Source organism: Pseudorca crassidens, chromosome 9 (assembly GCF_039906515.1).
Source record: "Pseudorca crassidens isolate mPseCra1 chromosome 9, mPseCra1.hap1, whole genome shotgun sequence".
Classification (NCBI taxonomy): Eukaryota; Metazoa; Chordata; class Mammalia; order Artiodactyla; family Delphinidae; genus Pseudorca; species Pseudorca crassidens.
The window spans coordinates 97,771,038-97,791,301 of record NC_090304.1 but is presented as its reverse complement, the minus strand read 5'-3'; the positions used below and the strand labels follow the sequence as shown (position 1 = coordinate 97,791,301).

Here is a 20,264-nt window from a genome sequence, read left to right as displayed (position 1 = left end):
TCTTTCCCAACACGAGTCCACAAACAGGACTTCAAAAGCAGACCGTATTCTCTTGTTCAACACTCTGTTGCCTGTACCTTACTCTGCGTCTGTGCTTAGCAAGTGCTCATACATTCATTAAATGAACTCATGTTCACCAGCGAACGCCCATCCGGGTGGGACCACCTTTACCAAGGCTTCTGTCATTTGCTCCCAGGAAGAAGGAAGACAGAGGCCAGGGGGGAGAACCCTGCCACCTCTCCCCCAGCAGCTCTGACTTCATTTTGTCTTTAGAAGACTTTTGCGCCGCTGGGACTAAATAAGTGGTTACTAACTATAAAGCTGAAACCTCAGTAGATCAAACTGACATGAGCAACGGTGTAGGCTTTGTGCTCTCCCCTTGGGCTGGGGACACCCCTGCTTTTCCGAAGGCCTGCTTCCTCTGTCAGGCATTGATTCCTCACCTCTGAGGCCCCCTGCACTCAGGATCCACTGATCAGGCCTTCTGTCTACACGTCGGGTACTAAACCTCTCTCTTTCCAGGTCCCAACTCATTAGCCGTAGAGACCCAAGGCACCCCTCCCCATCTCAGCAGGGGTGCTAGGAATTGTAGAGGAAGATGAGTGACACTGTCAGTCAGCAGCCTCGGCCTCCTCCCCATTCCGCAGCAGGACCAGTGAGGGGCTCCTACAGGGGCTGGGCGTCTCGCTGCCTACGACACGCTCGAGATCACTCAGGAAGTATGTGACTGAGGCAGGACCGGGACCTGAGCCACCGGGCACTCAGACGGGTTCCCACAGCAGGAGGGAAATGTACGTAACAGGAGATTTTTCAGATCTTGGCCATTTTTGCCTCATTCTACAAAAAAACAAAAACAAACCAAAAAACCCTATCTCTGTCAAGGTACATTTCCTTAGTGGCAAGGGGAGGCAAGTCCCAAACAGTGGTGAGCACAAGTGCCAGGGGAACAGAGAGGGGTGGCCCTTCTCTCAGAATGCCTGTCTATTTTCCCAAGCTGCGAGCTCACTGCAAGCTGAGGCCTGAAAGGTGAGCGGGACTCAGCAGGTTAGGAGGTGGAGCAGCTTCTAAGACGAGAAAGGCCAGGATGCACGGAGCCCCGAGGCAGTGGCTCCGTGCAGGGCCCTGCAAGCCACCCGGTCTGGCTGGAGTGCTGGGCTACGGGGAAGGGTGCAGGTAGAGCCCAGAGGTCTGTTCAAAAGGGGTTGCTTTGGACTTTATCCTGAGGGTGATGGGGAGCTATTGCAGGGTTTTAAGCAAAAGAGAGGTATCATTAAAAGTAGTTTTAGGGTTTCCCTGGTGGCGCAGTGGTTGAGAGTCCGCCTGCCGATGCAGGGGACACGGGTTCGTGCCCCGGTCTGGGAAGATCCCACATGCCACGGAGCGGCTGGAGCGGCTGGGCCCGTGAGCCATGGCTGCTGAGCCTGCGCGTCCGGAGCCTGTGCTCCGCAGCGGGAGAGGCCACAACAGTGAGAGGCCCGCGTACCGCAAAAAAAAAAAAAAAGTGGTTTTAGAAAGATCTTAACTCTGGGCCAAGATAAAAATCCAGCTTTGAAACTCACAGGAGAGGCGTCCACCATGTGGGTGATGGCTGGAGGCTTCAGCTGGATGGGCAGGTGTCATGCTTCCCACTGGGCTATGAACGGGAGCTGTCAGCACCACAAACACAGGGCTGGGGGAGCCTCAGATGGTGATTAATTGAGAGGTTGGTGCCTTTGACTCTGAGGGAAGCCTGATGCTGGGGAGAGAGGAGCTGGATTGCTTAATAAAAACAAGAGCATTTGCTATTCCTAATGGTGCTTGTAATACAATCAACACTTATAATGTAATAATAATAATACAATTTGCCATAATGTCTTTTCTGCTCAGTTTCTTTATGCTTTCCAAACATTCACTACATCCCAAACACTCTTCTCAGCAGGGCCCAAATTCCTCAGTGCCAGGATCCCCTGAGGGAGCTGCAGCATCCCAAGGGGGCTCAGTTTCCCCTTTGCAGAGCACCAAAGGCGTCGAGGGGCATGCCCCGCCAGAGCCCCGCAGTGGGCCAGCAGAGGGAACCTGGGTCTACCATCTATACTGTCAGGGGATGTACCATTTCCTGCCCTAAGAGACTCCAGGGCCTTCCTCCTGCTTCCCTGGCTACATCTCTCCTTGTCTCTCCGTTCACCAGGTGACTGGGGGCAGGGGGAGGGAGAAAATGAAATAAACTAATTCACATGATTAGTGCATGGAGTAGGCAGGATTCTAAGATGACTCCTGCCAGGATTCCATGCCCCCCACCCCCCCACACACAATCCCTAGGAATGTGACTGTGATGAATTTGACTTCTGTGATTAGGTTATGCTGTATAGCACAGCTGACTTTAAAAGAGGGAGATTATCCAGGCACACTAGCCCTTTAAAAACAGTTTTCTCTGGCTGCTTGCAGAAGAAGAAGTCAAAGAGATTCAAAGTATGAGAAGGCCTAGACTAGAGGGAGATTCTCTGTTGATGAAATGGAGACATCACAGAGGGCGTCATGGCCAAGAAAGGGATGAGATGGAGGGGATGGAGGGGTCATGGGCAAGGACCGGAGAGTGACCTCTGGACGCTGAGAGTGGTCCCTAGGCAAGAGCTTGGAAGAAAACAGAGATTCCAGTCCCGCAACCAACCACAAGGATATGAATTCTGCCAACAACAGGAATGAGCCCGGATGAGGTCCCTGAGTTCCTGATGAGAACGTGGCCGGCTGACACCTACATTTCAGCCTGAGCAGAGAACCCAGCCATACGGTGCAGACATCTGACCTACAGAGCTGTGAGCCAGTCGCTGGTGAGGTTTAAGCTGCTAGCTTTGTAGTAGTCAGTTTCACAGTCATAGATAACTCAAACAGTACAGGAAAGCAATAAAGATCAGTTTGTTAAGGAAAAGATGTGGGTAGGGAGGTGAAGGGCAAATTCTCCGCTGGACCACTTGTTGATTGAATGACCTCGGATGAAGCTTTCCGATTTCTCTGGGCCTTATTTTGAGGATTTAATATCTTGAACATAAATGTCCTAGTATGGTGTGTGGCACATCGCTGGAACTCGGGGAGGGGGGTGATGATTACAGTACCAGGTTGTGGAAATGGGTAGATTTTTATGATCAGACTCTTGATTGTGGATTATTGGGAATTACTGGATCACTGGACAGAGGCAAGGCTGGGGCATCTCTCACTGAATTAATGGGACTATCCACGACAGAGGTCAAGGCAGGTCTCCCCTCTCCCAAAGCTCTATTAGGCAGAAGGCGCGAGCAGTCAGAGGGGGACGTTTCCATTATGTTTCTAGAAATACTGAGTCAGCGTAGTCCCCAGAGTCTAGTTCTTATTTCAATTTGATTTATCTCACAGGTGCAGTCTGGTGCAGCCCGTCAGCAACACACACACAGGCATGGATGTGGGAGAGCGAGAAGAGAAAGAGAGAGAGAGAGAGAGAGAGAGAGAGAGAGAGTGCATGTGTGTGTCGGGGCAGATGCAAGGAATGAGCTTCAATTCTGTTAAATGGATGATACGCAAATATCTCCAAACGTGGTTCTGGGAGTCCCGTGGGACCTGTGTTCACTGTCACACTGTTTGTCAAACACGAGTAAAGGGGCTGACAGACAATTGGTTCCTCCAACGCCAGGGTTTCTTCACCTCCACCAGGGTTTCCACACCCCCTACTGAACACTCCTTCAGTTTCTACTGATTTTCCTGGCAATATTCATTCTGCTCTCATACACCTTGCCGCACGCTGTTAGGAATCAAGTGTATTTGGAAACTCCTGCCTCACCTTAAATAGCCAGGTCTCACTGTGAGGCCCAGGTGCCGGGCTCCTGTTCCCCAATCCAAGCCCTGGCTGGGATGCTCTCTTTAGGCCAGTGGTGCCCATCACCTTGAAGGGGAGAATGGTTGACAGCTATCCAAGTGAGCCTGGAGTGACTCTGGCATTTACGACCAGCTACCACCACAAGAAAGGTGTCCACTTAGGTTCACTTGTGACTCCCATCTTCCTTCTTCACCTGCCTTACACAGGACAGGGAATTGGCAATTGGCTGCCTGTGTGGAGTGATGTGAAGGCTCTGAAGGTTTCTCCCCGCCTCAAAATACCTTCTTCACTAAATCTACAGTCTCCCATAGGATCCACTTCCTTGGTAAAGGCTTTGGTTAAAAAGCAAAGGTCTAAGGCATTAAGCTGTGTGTTTAGAACATCCCCCTTCCCCCCACCCAACCTCGCTAACTATTAATTCTTTAAGGCCACTGGGTGTGGCCTCGTCCAGCAAGCTTTATGTGAGCTGGCCAGGCTCACAGGTAATACTCTGTGCATATCTTCATCATTTTAACCCACTGATTTACAATCATCTGTTTGGGTTTGTCTGACCTCCTCAGAGAATGAACTTTTTCACTGTTGCCCCTGACATGCAGCCCAGTAAGTGCTCAATTGATGTTGACCAGTGAATGCATGAAATTTGGAGAGGAGACCTCTCCCCGCCACTCCTGACCACTGTGAGAGCTGAGTAAGTCACTTTGCCGCTTCAGTTGTTTTCCCTCAACTGTAAAATGACGAGATTCAGTTAGATGCTCTCAAAGATCCCTCCAAATTCAATGCTGTCATCAGCCATTCACATATTGGCACGAACTGGATTTTCAGTTTGAGGAGGCCCGTTGTCCATCAGGGCTCTGAGGAGGTGGCCTGGATGCGGGACACAGGACAGCTCCTTCTGGGCAAGAGGGTGTGAGAGGACCAGACACTCACGAGCCAGGGGTGCTGCCCACTGGGGTGGGGTGGAGGGGACTAGGACAGCAGAGGGCACTGGAGGGGCAAGCCAACCAGACAGGGACACTAGAACCCATGAAGAGGAAAGCCACCTGCTTCATGTGCCAGGAGAATCCATCCAGTCATTTACTACAGATTCATCCCATCCATAAAGTTGACAGAATTTAAGAGTTGAAAGGTCTTTGGAGATCCTTTAGTTTATCCCCAGGGGAGAAAGGTCTTGTCCAAGGTCACATGTGGTCAATTAGTGGGACAGCCAAGAATAGCCCTTGGACCTGCCAATGCCAGCTTCTAATGCTGAAAAGTCCAGCAACTTTGCAGAGCGGACGGAATGTCATCTGACGGGACCCTTCCTCTGCCGGCCCTGGCTTCCCTCTCTCCATTACACGCCCCTGCTCCAGCCATGGCAGGCACCGTGCTCTTTCTTTCTCAGGCCTACAATGCTTACCTCTGTCCACATGTCACCCTCCCACGATCCTTTCTAACCTTCCCTCAATAAACCATTCAAAGGAAGCCATATCTGCAAACCTCTCTCCCAGTTCCCAAAAAAGCACTAAATACTCCCTCCTCGGGGCTTCCACACCTTGCCTTTATAGAGCTCTTCAAGCCACATCCTACTTACTGCTGCTTGCATTCCCAGCACACAGTAGACACGTGATAAACGTTTGCTGAATAAGTGGAGTTGACTTTAAGCATTTTCCATAGGTGAGTCACTTAATCATGACTAGCTAGTGTTTTTTTTTTTTGCGGTACGCGGGTCTCTCACTGTTGTGGCCTCTCCCGTTGCGGAGCACAGGCTCCGGACACGCAGGCTCAGTGGCCATAGTTCACAGGCCCAGCCGCTCCGCGGCATGTGGGATCTTCCCGGACCGGGGCATGAACCCGCGTCTCCTGCATCGGCAGGCGGATTCTCAACCACTGCGCCACCAGGGAAGCCCGCTAATCATTTTTAATCCCATAACTTGGGCCAAGGGACTCCCAACTGTCAGCCAGTTTCCCCAAATGCAAATTCAGAAAATAAGTTTCAGTCAATGCTTCCTGAATCTTTTTCCAATTCTCCCTGCCATTTCCTCTGAAAACATCCCCCTCTACCAACAGCCTAGTTCAGACAACAGACACAGGAGGGTTGGCAGCCAGAGAGCACAATTCTGGAGTAATAACTTCTCCTTAAGATGCTGTTGTACCCATGTACGCCCAGGAGACATCCGTCACTGCCAGATATGCCACCTCTCCGGGTTTGCATTTGGTTGCAGGGGTACCTGGGAAGCTCAGACAGAAACATGGGGAGCTTTCACTCCATTACTCTTTTCCTAGTTGCACTAAAAACATATTCATTCACCAAAGTGTACTGTATTATGCAGAGTGGTTCTCTTAAAAGGCACAATAAAGGTGAAATATGTAGATAGTCTTAATAATTTTACAATAAACTACACTTTAGAACAAATTGCTCTGGCACTGGAAAGTTGTCCGACTGATGGATTGTAGCTGTTGGCTAGCTGTATGTGTGTAGGGGTGTGTGTGTGTGTGTGTGTGTGTGTGTGTGGTATGCTTTCAGTAAAAGACCGCAAGATATGAAAGACGCTCACGTACCGTGGGAACTGTAGTTCTAACTACAATTAGGCGAGAGACCAATTATGAAATGTTTCTGATAACAACTTTGGCGTTTTGGAAAGCTAGAGGCAGTAAACCAGGACACCAAGGTCTAAGCATGAACATACTCAACAGGGAAGTGGGAAAGAGGGGAGAAAAGGGAGTAACGTTTACCAGCAGCCCACTGAGGATTAGAAACCTTCCATGTTCCTCACAAAGTGATGTTATAGGAATTACCATCCCCATTTTACAAAAGGGAAAACTGAGACTCCAGTAGGTTAACGTGCCATGTGTGCACCTCACGTATGGCAGGGCCCAGATTCAAACTCAAGTCCTCTCTGATCTGAGTCCTCGGCTGCCTCCTTTAAGCCATGTTTCCATCCTCTGTGTCAACACAGCCATGAGGCTCAACAAACCTCATGCGTCAAGTCATGGGGACAGCGGAGAGGACTAGATAATTTCATAATGACCTTGAAAACCTGAAGTAGAGGTTTTGTTTCAAAGACCCTTGGGTTCTGGCTTCTGGTTCTGGTGCCAGGTGCTGGCTTGAAGAGGTCACTTGACCCAGGCTGACCCAGGCATGGTGTGGCCAGTAAAGAAAGTATGGTCAGTCTTGGTGCCAACCCTGGGCCTCAGGTTTCGACACCTCCCTCACTCATCAGAACCCCCTGAAACCCTGTATCTTAGATCCTGAATGAAACCGCCCTTCCCGGTCTTGCACATACTTAACTTCAAATCTGTCCAGCCCAGAATGGAGGAAGGGCATTCCAGACCGAGTAGTTACCATGTGGGCTATGAAAATGCCAAGGCATCCTCAGGAAAGGGGGGGCCGGGCCCAGCTCCTCCTGCCTAAGCTGTGGAACTTTGTGCTCATGGGCTTAGTTGGGATGAGCTAATTCCTACTGGATGAAGGAGATGAGCCATCTCACCCGGCCACCCCTCCTAGTCCAAGAACTGTATCATGTCATGAACTTCTCCACTCATTGACTCAATAAATATCGATTGAGCACCTACTGTGTGCCAGTAGGTGACTGGCGTACAGCGATGGACAAGTGATGGTCTTGCCTTTACGAAGTTCAAAGTCTGGTGGAGAGGTCAGATATAGAAGGAGGAATTCCCACGAGATGGATGCTACAAAATACGGAAGACAAGGCGCTGGGAGAGCGTGTAACAGCAGACTCAACACAGCGGGTGTCGGGGAAAGTTCTTTAGGAAGCGACATTTAAGGAAGACCTAAAAGATGAATAGGGTTGGTCCGTCAGGGGATCAGGAGAGCAGGACGGTAAGCATTCACGTTCTCTGGAATCATTTGTTTCTTCCCTCCCTGTCCACCCCGGCTCCCCTTTCTGTAATAATTTTAGCAACTTCAGTTACTTATGGCTAATCTCTCTGATCAACCTCTAGAAAAATAAACGCAGGCTCAGTCTGCTTGACAATAACATGGACCCAGAGGAGAAAAATCGGCTGCATATATCCATTCTGCCCAAACAAGATAGAGACTAGGGCACGGAGGGGTTATTTCCGCAAGACTCAGCAGGACCTGGCTACTCCTTGGGCATCCACGGAGCTGTTAGTTTCTACTGCTTCCAGGGCCCCATGGGCGCTCAATCCAATGGATCATCCTCCCCGCTCTCCAGGAAACATTCCCAACCACAGGGTGCTATGAACTGTAATGCCCTCAACCACGTGTAGGATGAAATAAGTCCAGGGCTGGAAAGATCCTCAGAGATCACCTAATACAACATCATAATTTTTAGATGAAGCAGATGAAGCCCAGCAAGGAGAAATGGCACGCCTAGATAAACGCAGTAGAGTGAGGTGGCTGAGAGCTAACGGCCTGGGTTTGTGATCTGGCTGTACTACCTTGTACAGAGGATCAAAACTTGATGAGCCTCAGCTTTCTCATCTCTAAAATGGGGATAAAATAGTGCTCTGCTCGAGTTGTTGTGTGAGGTTTAAACGAGAAAATAACTGAGAAGCACTTATTGCAGAGCCTTGCATGTAGAAGGCAGTCAATAAATATCAACTATCACTGTTACTATGTCACCCAGCTATTTAGTAGAAGGGCCATAACTAGAAGCCACAGCTGCTTCACTGCCCATCCTCTGTATGATGAGGCCTCCTGCTGATGTAACCCTTCCTCATGCAAATGTAACCCTACAGGTGCTGATGTAACCTTGTCCCATGCAGGTGTAACCCTACAGGTGCTGGTGTAACCCTTCTCCATGCAGGTGTAACCCTACAGGTGCTGGTGTAACCCTTCTCCATGCAGGTGTAACCCTACAGGTGCTGGTGTAACCTTGTCCCATGCAGGTGTAACCCTACAGGTGCTGGTGTAACCCTTCTCCATGCACGTGTAAGCTTTCAGGTGCTGGTGTAACCCTTCTCCATGCAGGTGTAACCCTACAGGTGCTGGTGTAACCCTTCTCCATGCACGTGTAAGCTTTCAGGTGCTGGTGTAACCCTTCTCCATGCAGGTGTAACCCTACAGGTGCTGGTGTAACCCTTCTCCATGCACGTGTAAGCTTTCAGGTGCTGGTGTAACCCTTCTCCATGCAGGTGTAACCCTACAGGTGCTGGTGTCACCCTGCCCCATGCCTTCTGACACCCAGCCGGCACTTGGCCCCTTCTCTCTAGATTCCCCAAAGGAAAAAAACTCTGAGATGCCGGTGCCTCTATACAAACAGCACTACCCTCCAGCATGCTGGTGGTGGCATCACAAGCGTGGCGCTCTAGCCTTACCTGTGGCAGGAAAATGAAACGGTGGTCACCACATCCAGCGAGCCATGCTGCCTGCAATGTCGGTGGCAGCCCAGGTGGCCCACCGACCATACAGCTCCCTGCTTCCGGTGCCCACTTACTACCTTTCCTTGACATTTCATGATTCTGGCCCTGACCCTGCATCTCCACACTTCTCCCCGCCAAGGCAGCAGCTCCCTCCTTTGCCACAGGGCTCATCTGTGCTCGCTGACAATAGATTAGGGTGATTTTCTTTTCTTTATTAGGCAGTGACTACAAATCTCCTGGGTTCATTAGTAGCTGGATAATTCTCCCAGATTTATTAGCTCAAATTGCACTTCCTCCTTCACCTCTTCTCTTCAGATGGCATCTCTGCTGTCTCAGCAGCCGACTGGGCTTTGCCCAAAGGCCCTTAATTCTTCACGTCCTTTATCCAAACTACCATCAGTCTTGCGGAACAATGGTTCCTGCAGCCAAACCCGCAGGCTGACTGGAGGACAGAGACTCCTCCCAGACTAAAGAGCGGAATGAGCACAGAGAATCTATACCTGTCCAGTGCAGTCCCCACCTGGAAGTGCCAGACAGGACCGTCAGGCCAGCGGCTCACCTGGGCAAGACCATTCGAGGTGCAGACCCTTTTAGTTATAAGGGAGCTGACGCCTTTATAATGAAGTGCTGATCTCCATGGATACAGTCAGTTAGCCTCTAAACAGACACGCCAGGGCTTGGGATGCTAATTGCTTTTCCAGCATACGCAAAAGAGACCTGTGATGATCATTAATCATTTAATAATGTGGCAGATACGGGTAGCCGATCAGCACACTCATTTCCTCTTCTCCCTGGACACATGGGACGTGATGTTTCCCCATCTCACTTTCGGTAGGTGTGAGTATGTGACTAAATTCTCGCCAGTGGGATTGTGAGGGGAAATACTGTGTGCCACTTCCAGGCCTGGCCCCCAAAGCCCTCCTGTGTCTGAGCCTTCATGTTTTTCCCCATCCTGGCCTCTCAGAGGACACATTAGAAGCTAGAAGAAGCCTGGGCTCCCAGAGGACCTTCTGGAAGGCTGCCTGATATCAGGAACACACTTGGGGGCCTTCAGTTGAGTGAGAAATATACATCTACTGTGTGAAGCCATGGGATTGGGGTTTATCTGTTAAAGCAGCTGGCATTGCCTACTGGATACAAAGCGTTATCCATCGCTATTTTTAAATTTTACCAACATTTCTTGAGATGGATATTATTATGCACATTTTACATACGAGGAAACTGAGGCCCCCAAGAGCATCAGGGCGCACCGCTAGGAAGCTCCCGAACTGGGGATTTTCACCAGGTCTGATGGACTCGAGGACTGGTTTTTACACACCAGCTTCTTTCTCCCATTATAAAGCTTCTTAATCAGGACTCTCAACTTCAGCCATGTGGTCTTGCTTCTTTCAGTTGGAAAACTCCAAATAGAAATAAGAAACACATCTGAACACTTCATACCATTAAGATGGCTATTATCATAAAAACAAAAAATAATAGGTTTTGGTAGGATGCGGAGGAACTCGAACCCTCATGCATGACTGGTGGGAATAAAAACGGTACGGCTAGAAAGGAGTTTGGCTGTTCCTAAAAAAGTAAGCATAGAATTACCATACGATCCAGGGATTTCACTACTAGATATATACCCAAGAGGATCGAAAGCAGGACTCGATCAGGTATTTGTTCACCTATGTTCACCGCAGCACTATTCATAATAGCCAAAAGGAAGAAGCAGGGGGCTTCCCTGGTGGCGCAGTGGTTGAGTCCGCCTGCCGATGCAGGGGACGCGGGTTCGTGCCCCGGTCCGGGAAGATCCCACGTGCCGCGGAGCCGCTGGGCCCGTGAGCCATGGCCGCTGAGCCTGCGCGTCCAGAGCCTGTGCTCCGCAACGGGAGAGGCCACAGCAGCGAGAGGCCCGCGTACTGAAAAAAAAAAAAAAAAAAAAAGTGGAACCTGGGGGCTTCCCTGGTGGCGCAGTGGTTGAGAGTCCGCCTGCCAGTGCAGGAGACACGGGTTCGTGCCCCGGTCCGGGAAGATCCCACATGCCGTGGAGCGGCTGGGCCTGTGAGCCACAACTACTGAGCCTGCGCGTCTGGTGCTTGTGCTCCGCAACGGGAGAGGCCGCGACAGTGAGAGGCCCGTGCACCACTATGAAGGGTGGCCCCCGCTCGCCACAACTGGAGAAAGCCCTCGCACAGAAACGAAGACCCAACACAGCCAAAAACAAACAAATTAATTAATTAATTAAAAAAATACCCTTCCTTATTTAAAAAAAAAATATTTAAAGAGCTTCTGTTTGGGGTAATGAAAAAGTTTTAGAAATAGGTAGTGATGATGGCTGCACAACATTGTAAATGTAATTAATGCCACTTAATTGTAAACTTAAAAATGGTTAAAATGGCAAATCTTACGTTCCATCTATTTTACCAGAATAAAAACGTTCAAAAAACAAAGAAAGCAACAAATCTGGATAAAGGCAGGAACCAATTTTCGAGGTCACTCATGCATCTGTGTCCTTTGTGTCTTTGCAGAATAATTTTCTTGTTCACCTTGCTTTGTCCCTTATTTGGTCCATCTTTGGCCTGGACTCTTGACCCCTTACCTTGGCCAACCACCAGGACCTGCCTCCTTCTCGTTCCTCTCCAGATCCCTGGCCAGGTGCATATCCAGGTTCTCAATTTACCATAAAAGTTCTCATGATTTGGACCCTAGGAGCTGACCCTCTGGCTGGGTTCCCGCCTTAGCCAGGTGCCTTCAGGTGACCCATTCCTACCTGTTCATCAGAGGTTTGTACCCCTGATGGGACTGACCCCTGACCCATCAGAACCAGAAGCAGGGACAAGAAGCTGTTTCACGGATCAAACCTCTGACACTAGTACAAACTACGCCAGATTCTATTTCGAAATAGAGATATAAATAAAAGACCTGTATATTTGTTTGCTGTTCGCTATGACTGTCTGCCCTCAATGGCTACCAACTTCCTGTACGTGACTTCTTCCTTTGTTCTGCAGCGAGTCTGTCCCTGTTCCTGGGTCTCTGCCCTCTTGCTGAAGTGACTCTCACATCTGTCACACACCTCACTGAGCCTGGGCTCCCACTGGACCCCCAGACCTGGCTCTTCCCTGGACCTGCGGAGTTCCTCCCCAGCTCTTCCCGTCATAGCTGCAGGATCCTCCCAGTCAGCCTCAGCTCTCCTGGCCCAACCTCTCCTTACATCAGTCACCTCCGTCACTCAAAGCTCAAGGCTGGCACCCTCACTCTCCCTGCTGGCCAGACCCCGACAGAAAGAAACTGTGCTTTCTATAAGGTCAAAATGAATTGATCGTTTAGAAGTTTGATGCATGACGGCTATTTCTGTCCCAGCTCTTGAGATGGATAATCAACTGATGGAGTCCAGAGCAGTCAGACAAACCCATTGATTACAGATGCCCTAAATCAATCGTAACACCTGGTGGGAGAGAGGTATGAAGACCTGACCAACTCCTCAGTAATTACTAATACCAGCAAACCCTACAATGGTTATGCACAATAACTGAACTACCTAGTTCTAGTCATTCTCTGAAAATCAATAAAATGGCATTTTAGGAGTCACTTTTATAGGTCATTAGAGGCTGGGCGGCAAAATAAATATCTCCTGCTCTTTTCAGTACATGGGAAGCACAAATAGGACTTTTAAAAATAATACCTTCCCTTTACTAAACTTGTACTGTGAGTCAGTTTCTGTGTGGGTATTATCTACTGAGGCAGGTGTTATTAGCGTCCAGCAGCTGATGAGGTCACTGAGGCTCAGAGAGGTTAAGTGACTTGCACAGGATCACACAGCTGATCGCTAGTCAAACTGGAATTCTTAGTCATGTCTACGAATGCCAAAGCCCACACCTTTGTGCTAACTCTCAAAAAGCTAATCTGAGTGCCCGCTGCATCACTGTGGCAGAATTCAGAGAGATGGGACGTGATGGGGATCCTTGAGGAATTCAGAGAAGAAATAAATAAAAATTAAAGTCTAGGTGGCATCTGTATTTGGGGAAAGGGACTGGAGAAGCACAGAGGCTCACTTATGAACCTCTACATAAAGCCCTTAATGCTCTGGCCCAAGACTCCAACAGCAACTGGGCAGAAAGAATGGACTTAAAAAGAGTTTTTTTACTCCTCATAGGGTCTGTCCCTTCCAGAGAGCCAAGGCACTAATGAGAAGCCTCCAGCGTGTTCTCTCACTGACTGATTTTTGCAACAGCTCTGCTTCTCTTTTCTTGGCTATTACTCAGCCATCATCATTCATGCAGTTACTTTTCTGATTTCCTCTTGCAAACTTACAAACCGTGTGAATCCTGTTAATTCCAAGTTGAAAGAACTCTCTGACTGAGGCACGCTCCCAAAGCTCATCTCATTCTGTGCCCACCCAAGAAGGACAAAAGCTCTTTGAAAGCTGAAAGTATCGGAGTGTTACAAAAAAAATACAGTGCCTTAGCATACGGTATTTGTTCTTCTCTTTCTGGCTTACTTCACTCCATATGACAGGCTCTAGGTCCATCCACCTCACTACAAATAACTCAACTTCATTTCTTTTATGGCTGAGTAATATTCCGTTGTATATATGTGCCACATCTTTATCCATTCATCTGTCGACGGACACTTAGGTTGCTTCCATGTCCTGGCTGTTGTAAATAGAGCTGCAGTGAACATTGTGATAAACGTATTTTTTGAATCATGGTTTTCTCAGGGTATATGCCTCTAGAGGGATTGCTGGGTCATATGGTAGTTCTATTTTTAGTTTTATAAGGAACCTCCATACTGTTCTCCACAGTGGTTGTATCAATTTACATTCCCACCAACAGTGCAGGAGGGTTCCCTTTTCACCACACTCTTTCCAGCATTTATTGTTTCTAGATTTTTTGATGATGGCCATTCTGACCAATGTGAGGTGATACCTCATTGTAGTTTTGATTTGCATTTCTCTAATAATTAGTGATGTTGAGCATCTTTTCATGTGCCTCTTGGCCATCTGTAATGGGATCTAAAAAAAGAAATGGTACTGATGAACCTAGTGGCAGGGCAGGACATAGACATAGAGAATGCACTTGAGGACATGGGGTGGGAGGGGGAAGCTGGGGTGAAGTGAGAGTATCATCGACATATATACACTACCAAATGTAAAATAGTTAGCTAGTGGGAAGCAGCTGCATAGCACAGGGAGATCAGCTTGGCGCTTTGCGATGACCTAGAGGGGTGGGATAGGGAGGGTGGGAGGGAGACACAAGACGGAGGGGATATGGGGATATATGTATGCATACGGCTGATTCACTTTGTTGTACAACCAAAACTAACACAGTATCGTGAAGCAATTATACTCCAATAAAGATCTATTAAAAAATGCAATGCCTTCAAACATATAGTACTTGGCAATTTACAATGCAGTTTTCTTTATCCTCACAACAACCCCGTAAGATTTGATTATCCCCACTTTACAAAGGAGCAAGCTGGGGCTCAGAGAGGCAACGTGACTCCCCCAAAGTCACACAGTGAGTATAAGGTAGAGTGGGGACTTGACCCAGGTCTCCTGACTTCACAGGCCAGTGCTTTCTCCACAAGATTCCTCATCACAATCATTATTACCATGTTTGAGAAGAGGGAGTGGTGGGTTGCAGCGTGGGTGACGCTTTCTTAAACATCTCCAGGCCAAGCAACCGCGCATTATTCTCATTACCGTCCTGGGAACTTATCTTCCAAAAGACTAGCCTCCTTCAATCTGCAAAGACACCCCCGCGACTCCTTGCTGCCCCGCTCCTTCCTCCTCTGCTGCCCTGGCTAACTGACATGGGGGGTGTCCCTGGCAGGTGGGCACAAGGCAGATGGCCCCTGGCTTGCCTTTTCCCCCCTCCTCCCCTCTACTTCCCAGGCTCCCCAAATGGAACACAATTGGAGTTTCATCTCTCTCTATTCTTCTGCTAATTTGCTGGGCTCCCCCAGATGCCTCCTTACATTAGGCAAATGCTTTTGCATTGCTCTGGGAATAGTCTAATCCTTTTCTACCCTTTTCCATGTTAATGCTGTGATTTACAACAGCAGTGTTAGATAGGAAAAAATAAATAAATAAGCAAACAAAGACGTTCCTTGTGCTTTACATTTTGAGGGGTAGTGACTGGGGAGGGGGCGTGAGGGGGACATCTGGGGCTCTAGCAATGGGCTATTTCTGGATCGGGGTGCTGCTGACACAGGTGTGCTCACCTGGAGAACGTTCATTCAGCTGTGCACATATGATTTGTGTGGCCTTCTATATGTATGCTAGACCTCAGTGGAAAAATTCCAACAATGGAACAGGCAGGTTTGTGGTGGGGCAAGCCTGCCGTGGAGGGAGTCCCTACACCAGAAAAGCAGCTATACTGGATTCTTCGAGGGGCCTTTCAACCCTGAGAGCAAAGGCCTGTAGGATGCTGCAGGGGGAACAATTCCACAGCAGCCCAAAGAAAGGGCTGTTCACGACACTACAGCTGGACAAGAACAGGGACCACAGAATCCCAGCTCGTCTCTTTTGGAGGCATCTCCTCAGCCTCTCAGGACGTTTCAGGAGTCCTGGCCCCTAAATCCCAGAAGGGACACTGCACAATCACCTAGCTTACCCTACCACCTGTGTTGGCCAAGAAAGGCTTAACTTCTAGGTAACCTTTTCCATTTTAAGATTCAAGAGTCATAACGGTGAGGCTGAATTCTGCTCCCCAAGCACAGCAAGGATCTTGCATTGATACCTGCCTTACATCTTTTAAGTAGGTTACGTTCATGAATGGCTACAAATAGACAAATGAATAATAATTAACTGGCACACCCATTCCTGGCGCAGTCCATACGTTAGAAGTCACTCAAATCTCCAGGTATGTGAAGAAGCTGTTGCTCACCCCCGAATGTTCTTTCCTTCTTTGTTTGTCTAGGAAAAAGCCTACCTGTCTTTCAGGGTGTAGCTTAAAGGCCCCTTCTTCTATGAAGCATTTCCTGCCCGCTCCAGGTAGAGCAAGCGACCCCTGCTCTAGGGTCTAAAGCATTATGTGTACACGTCTCATAGAATTTGCCACTATGCAATAGGACAGGTACCTTGCAATAGGTTTTTCCTGGGCCGGCTTGGTTTCTTATTCCCATTGTAATCCCGAATGCCTGGCCAGGCTCCTGTTACATCAAAGCACGTCTGGATGAAGGGGCTACTTAAATGATCTGGATATCTCGTGCATTTATAAAATAAATAAGGGCATAAACTAATTAAGCCTCTTCTCCGAATGACTGTTTATAACAGCTCTATCTGTAATAGCCAAAAACTGGAAACTATGTCTCTCCATAGGTGGATGGTTAAGGAAACTGGTACATCCACACCAAGAAATACGACTCGGCAATAACAAAGGGCAGACTATTGATCTATGCAACACCTTTGATGAATTTTGAGGGCAGTACTTTGAGTGAAAAAAATTAACCTCAAAGGTCATTTACTCACGACTCCATTTACATAAAATTAGAAAATTTAGAAATAGAGAACAGGGTAGCAGTTGTTAGAGGTTAGGGGTGGTGGGAAGAAGGGAAGTGGGTGTGACTATAACATGGTAGCTTGAGGGAGATCTTTGCGGTAATGAGATTTTGTATCCTGATTGCAGTAGGAGTTACACACATCTACACAAGTCTTAATAGCGTTGATATTTTGACATCCTGGTTTTGATATTTACCGTAATAATGTAAGATGTAACCATTAGAGAAAAATGGGTTAAAGGTACACGGTACCTCTCTGTATTATCTTTGCAGCTTCCTGTGAATCTATAATAACCTCCAAACAAAAAGTTATAATTTTTTTAAACCTGTTCTCTGAGGTTCTTTCTACTCTCCAACTGAGTGTGTCTATACTTCACACCAACCTTTCACATCTCTTAATGTTTTACAATTTCAAAATACACGCAGATTAAATTACATCATTTCGAAATGATGGCAACTCCATAACGTAGCTGTCCTTATGCCCATTTTACAGATAAGGAAAACAAGGCTCAGTGCTTGTTGAAGGGTACACAGATGGTACATGGCAAAAATAGTGCTCCAACCTGACTCAATAAAATTTCTACAGAACTGTCTTCTCAGCTGCAAAACAAGGGGATTTGGCAAAAATGGCCTCTGGACGTGTATCCAGTTATAACACTCTTGTACATAGGACACGCATACATCTTGTGCTCTAGCTTTCCTACTTCTGAGCCAGCCAGCATAAGGGTCTGGCAGTGTAGAGACTGGACTGCAGGCCAGTAACTGGACCTATAGAGGAGAGCATCCATCAGAGGGCTCAGTGCTATGCTGCTGGTGGCATCTGAATGGAGGCATTAGATTCCCCAAATTTCCATCCTCTCCAGGCTAAGAATTGTTGTGATGAGAATCCCAGTGGCTCCTGGGTTTCCATGTTTCTCAGATGCCTTGCCTCTCTGGCTGGCTTCTGCTCCTCTGTTCCATTTCCCTACTTCCCATCTCCCGGCCTTCATTCCGTCACTCCCCACTGACCCTAATTAATGATACTCTCTATGCCAAGGAGGTGAGCTGTGAAAATGTCTTACCAGATTAGTGAAGATGTATGTGTAATAGGCTGACACCATCCCTAGTTCCGCTGCCTGCAAAGGGAAGAGAAGGAGATTAGAGAGGAAAATAAAAACCTGCTGGAAGTGCATGAGCAGGGAGGGCTCCAAGTGTCCGTCCTTGGTCTGGCCCACTACCCTTCAGCACCAGCAGCGTAGAACATCTTGATTGATTGTTTCTTACATTGCCCTCGGCCTTGGAGGACGGAGCACAGAAACCCTGGCCTCTAGAGTAAGGTCCCTCCCCCTCCCCCCCCACACCCCACCCCTGCAGTGACACTCCTAGTAGCTGATATTCTCAGGTAAAACACATTCCCATGGATATAACTGGGTATTCTGGAAACCAAAGTGACTTTACGGGAAATGAAACAAATAATAAAACAGACTATAATAATTATCCCCACGACCATTAACAATACCAATGGCTAACACTCACTCACTGTTCAGCCCACACCAAGCACTAGAAAGCATTTTACTCGGGTTAACCGGACGAGGTAGGCACTATTACTCCTCCACCACCCCCACTGACAGCTGAGCACTGACAGCTGAAGCACCAAAGGCTGTGCAACTTGTCCAGAAGATCACGCGTCTCATAAATGGAAATGTCTCATACTCCCCTTGGAGGGCTATGATATTGATGGAACTACTGACACACTTCTCTTAGGGGCCGAGGCATAGATGGCAGAGCGTCTGTGGGCTGTAGGCAATTCCCAAATTAACTCCACCCCTAGCGGGATGAGAGTGAGTGAGACTCAAGTGTATTCTTGAATCTGCAGTAATGTTGGAAACAGGTGAGTCATCTGCAAACTTTGGTCCTTTATGAGTAGTGAGGAGCGACTTGCCTGGGACGTGCCCTTGGTCACAGCGCATCAGCAAGTCTCAGCCCACGGTTGAGAGCTGTGACTTCGGAAGGGTCTCTTTTTGTCTGATCTTTGTAGCCATCATAAATGCCCCTAAGCGAGCTTCCCTGTCGGCGTGCCTGGCTTGGAGTGTGACAGGTGCTATAGACGCTGACAAGGAGATCACGGAAATAATGAGCCCAGCTCTCCCCAGGGCCCTCATCCCTCCTGACCGTCGGTTAGATCTGCATCATGTAGCCCACAGCCCTGGGCCCCTGGGAAACCGTTTGTGGAATGACTACTGAGGTGCATGGGAGGAAAATACAAGGCCAGGGATGATTAGATTTTCCCCTTACATCGTGTTGACCCCCCAAGGCACTCCAATAATTTTGTGAGCATTCTCACAGGAACCTTCACAGGCTCCTTGAAGGATAGGCCAGGGTAATTATATCACTGCCATTCCAATAGGAAACAAATGTCTGGGGTGAGATTACACGGGGGGTCCTGATGGAGCCCAAGGACCCTGACGGGAGGCTCTTCCTTCTTCTAGCAAAGCTACATTGCCTCCTCCACTTCCAAGAAGATGGTGGGGCATGATGCTCACCTCTATCCCTTCCCTCCCCCACCGCTGTCCGTGCCTCTCACCACTGCCTAGGCCAGCGAGAGCTCCCAGGTTACAGGGATGGGCTGAGGGCAGGGGGCTGGGAGAGGGCACCGTCAGATGGTTAAAAACCACTTTGTGAAATCTGATGTCCTAAAAATAAGAGACAAGAGATCCTTGGTTTTTGAGACCTGAATTCTGGGTAAACATGGAGTTCGTTGACAGAACAGCCGCTCAATGAAGTAGGGGATTACTCTGGAAATCTTCCTGAAATCAAGAGGCAGCGGAGAGCTGTCTAGCTCTGGGGCCAGGCTCAGGAGTACACACCAACACTCCCAGAAGCTCCGTACATCTTCTGATCACACTGCTTTCCACACTGAGTTCATCCTCCCTGAGGCCCCTCAAGGCCGGCTTGTAGCCCCGTGAAAGAGGAGTCTGGAGCTCCAGGGAAACATGTGGACTGAGTCCAGGATGGATGCAGTCAAGGCCGGCTTGTAGCCCCGTGAAAGAGGAGTCTGGAGCTCCAGGGAAACATGTGGACTGAGTCCAGGATGGATGCAGGGCCGGCCTGCTGGGGCTGCTAGGAATTCAAATGGGAGCAAGGTTTCCCAAAACCTCGCTGGTCACTGATGGATTTGGTTCCAAGGTCACAAGGGCTGAGTCTGACAGGTGGCCTCAGGAAAGCCTGCACCCAGCAGAACCATTTGCTAATAATGATAATTACAAGGGAATTTCCTTCAAATGCACAGCCATAAAAAAAATTAAAGGCGTTTTTAATGAAAATACCCAGTATTGGCAAGGGTGCTATAAGACACCTATATGCTGCTGGTGGGAGTGTAAATCCTTACAGCCTTTCTAAAAGGCAATGTGGCAAATCATATCAGAATCCTGAAAAGCATATGCATGCCTTTAACTCAGTAATTCCACTCCTAGAAATTTATGCTCAGAAAATATTCATGAATTTGCATAAAGATTTATGTACAAAGACGTGCATCCCAGCATTATTTATTATAGCAAGGATTGAAAACAACCTGTATCTCCAACAATAAAGGATGGTTAAATAAATTATGGTACATCCATGGGATAGGAAATGATGCAGCCATTAAAATATTTGT

At 48.4% G+C, this 20,264-nt stretch overlaps 1 protein-coding gene across 1 annotated transcript in view; it reads right to left on the bottom strand.

Moving 5' to 3' along the window:
• GRIK4 (glutamate ionotropic receptor kainate type subunit 4) overlaps positions 1-20,264 on the bottom strand; it is a 448,264-nt gene that overhangs the window by 122,474 nt on the left and 305,526 nt on the right. Inside the window, 1 exon segment of the mRNA XM_067751346.1 lies at positions 17,692-17,745. Within this exon segment, the coding sequence (XP_067607447.1) occupies positions 17,692-17,745 (54 nt within the window).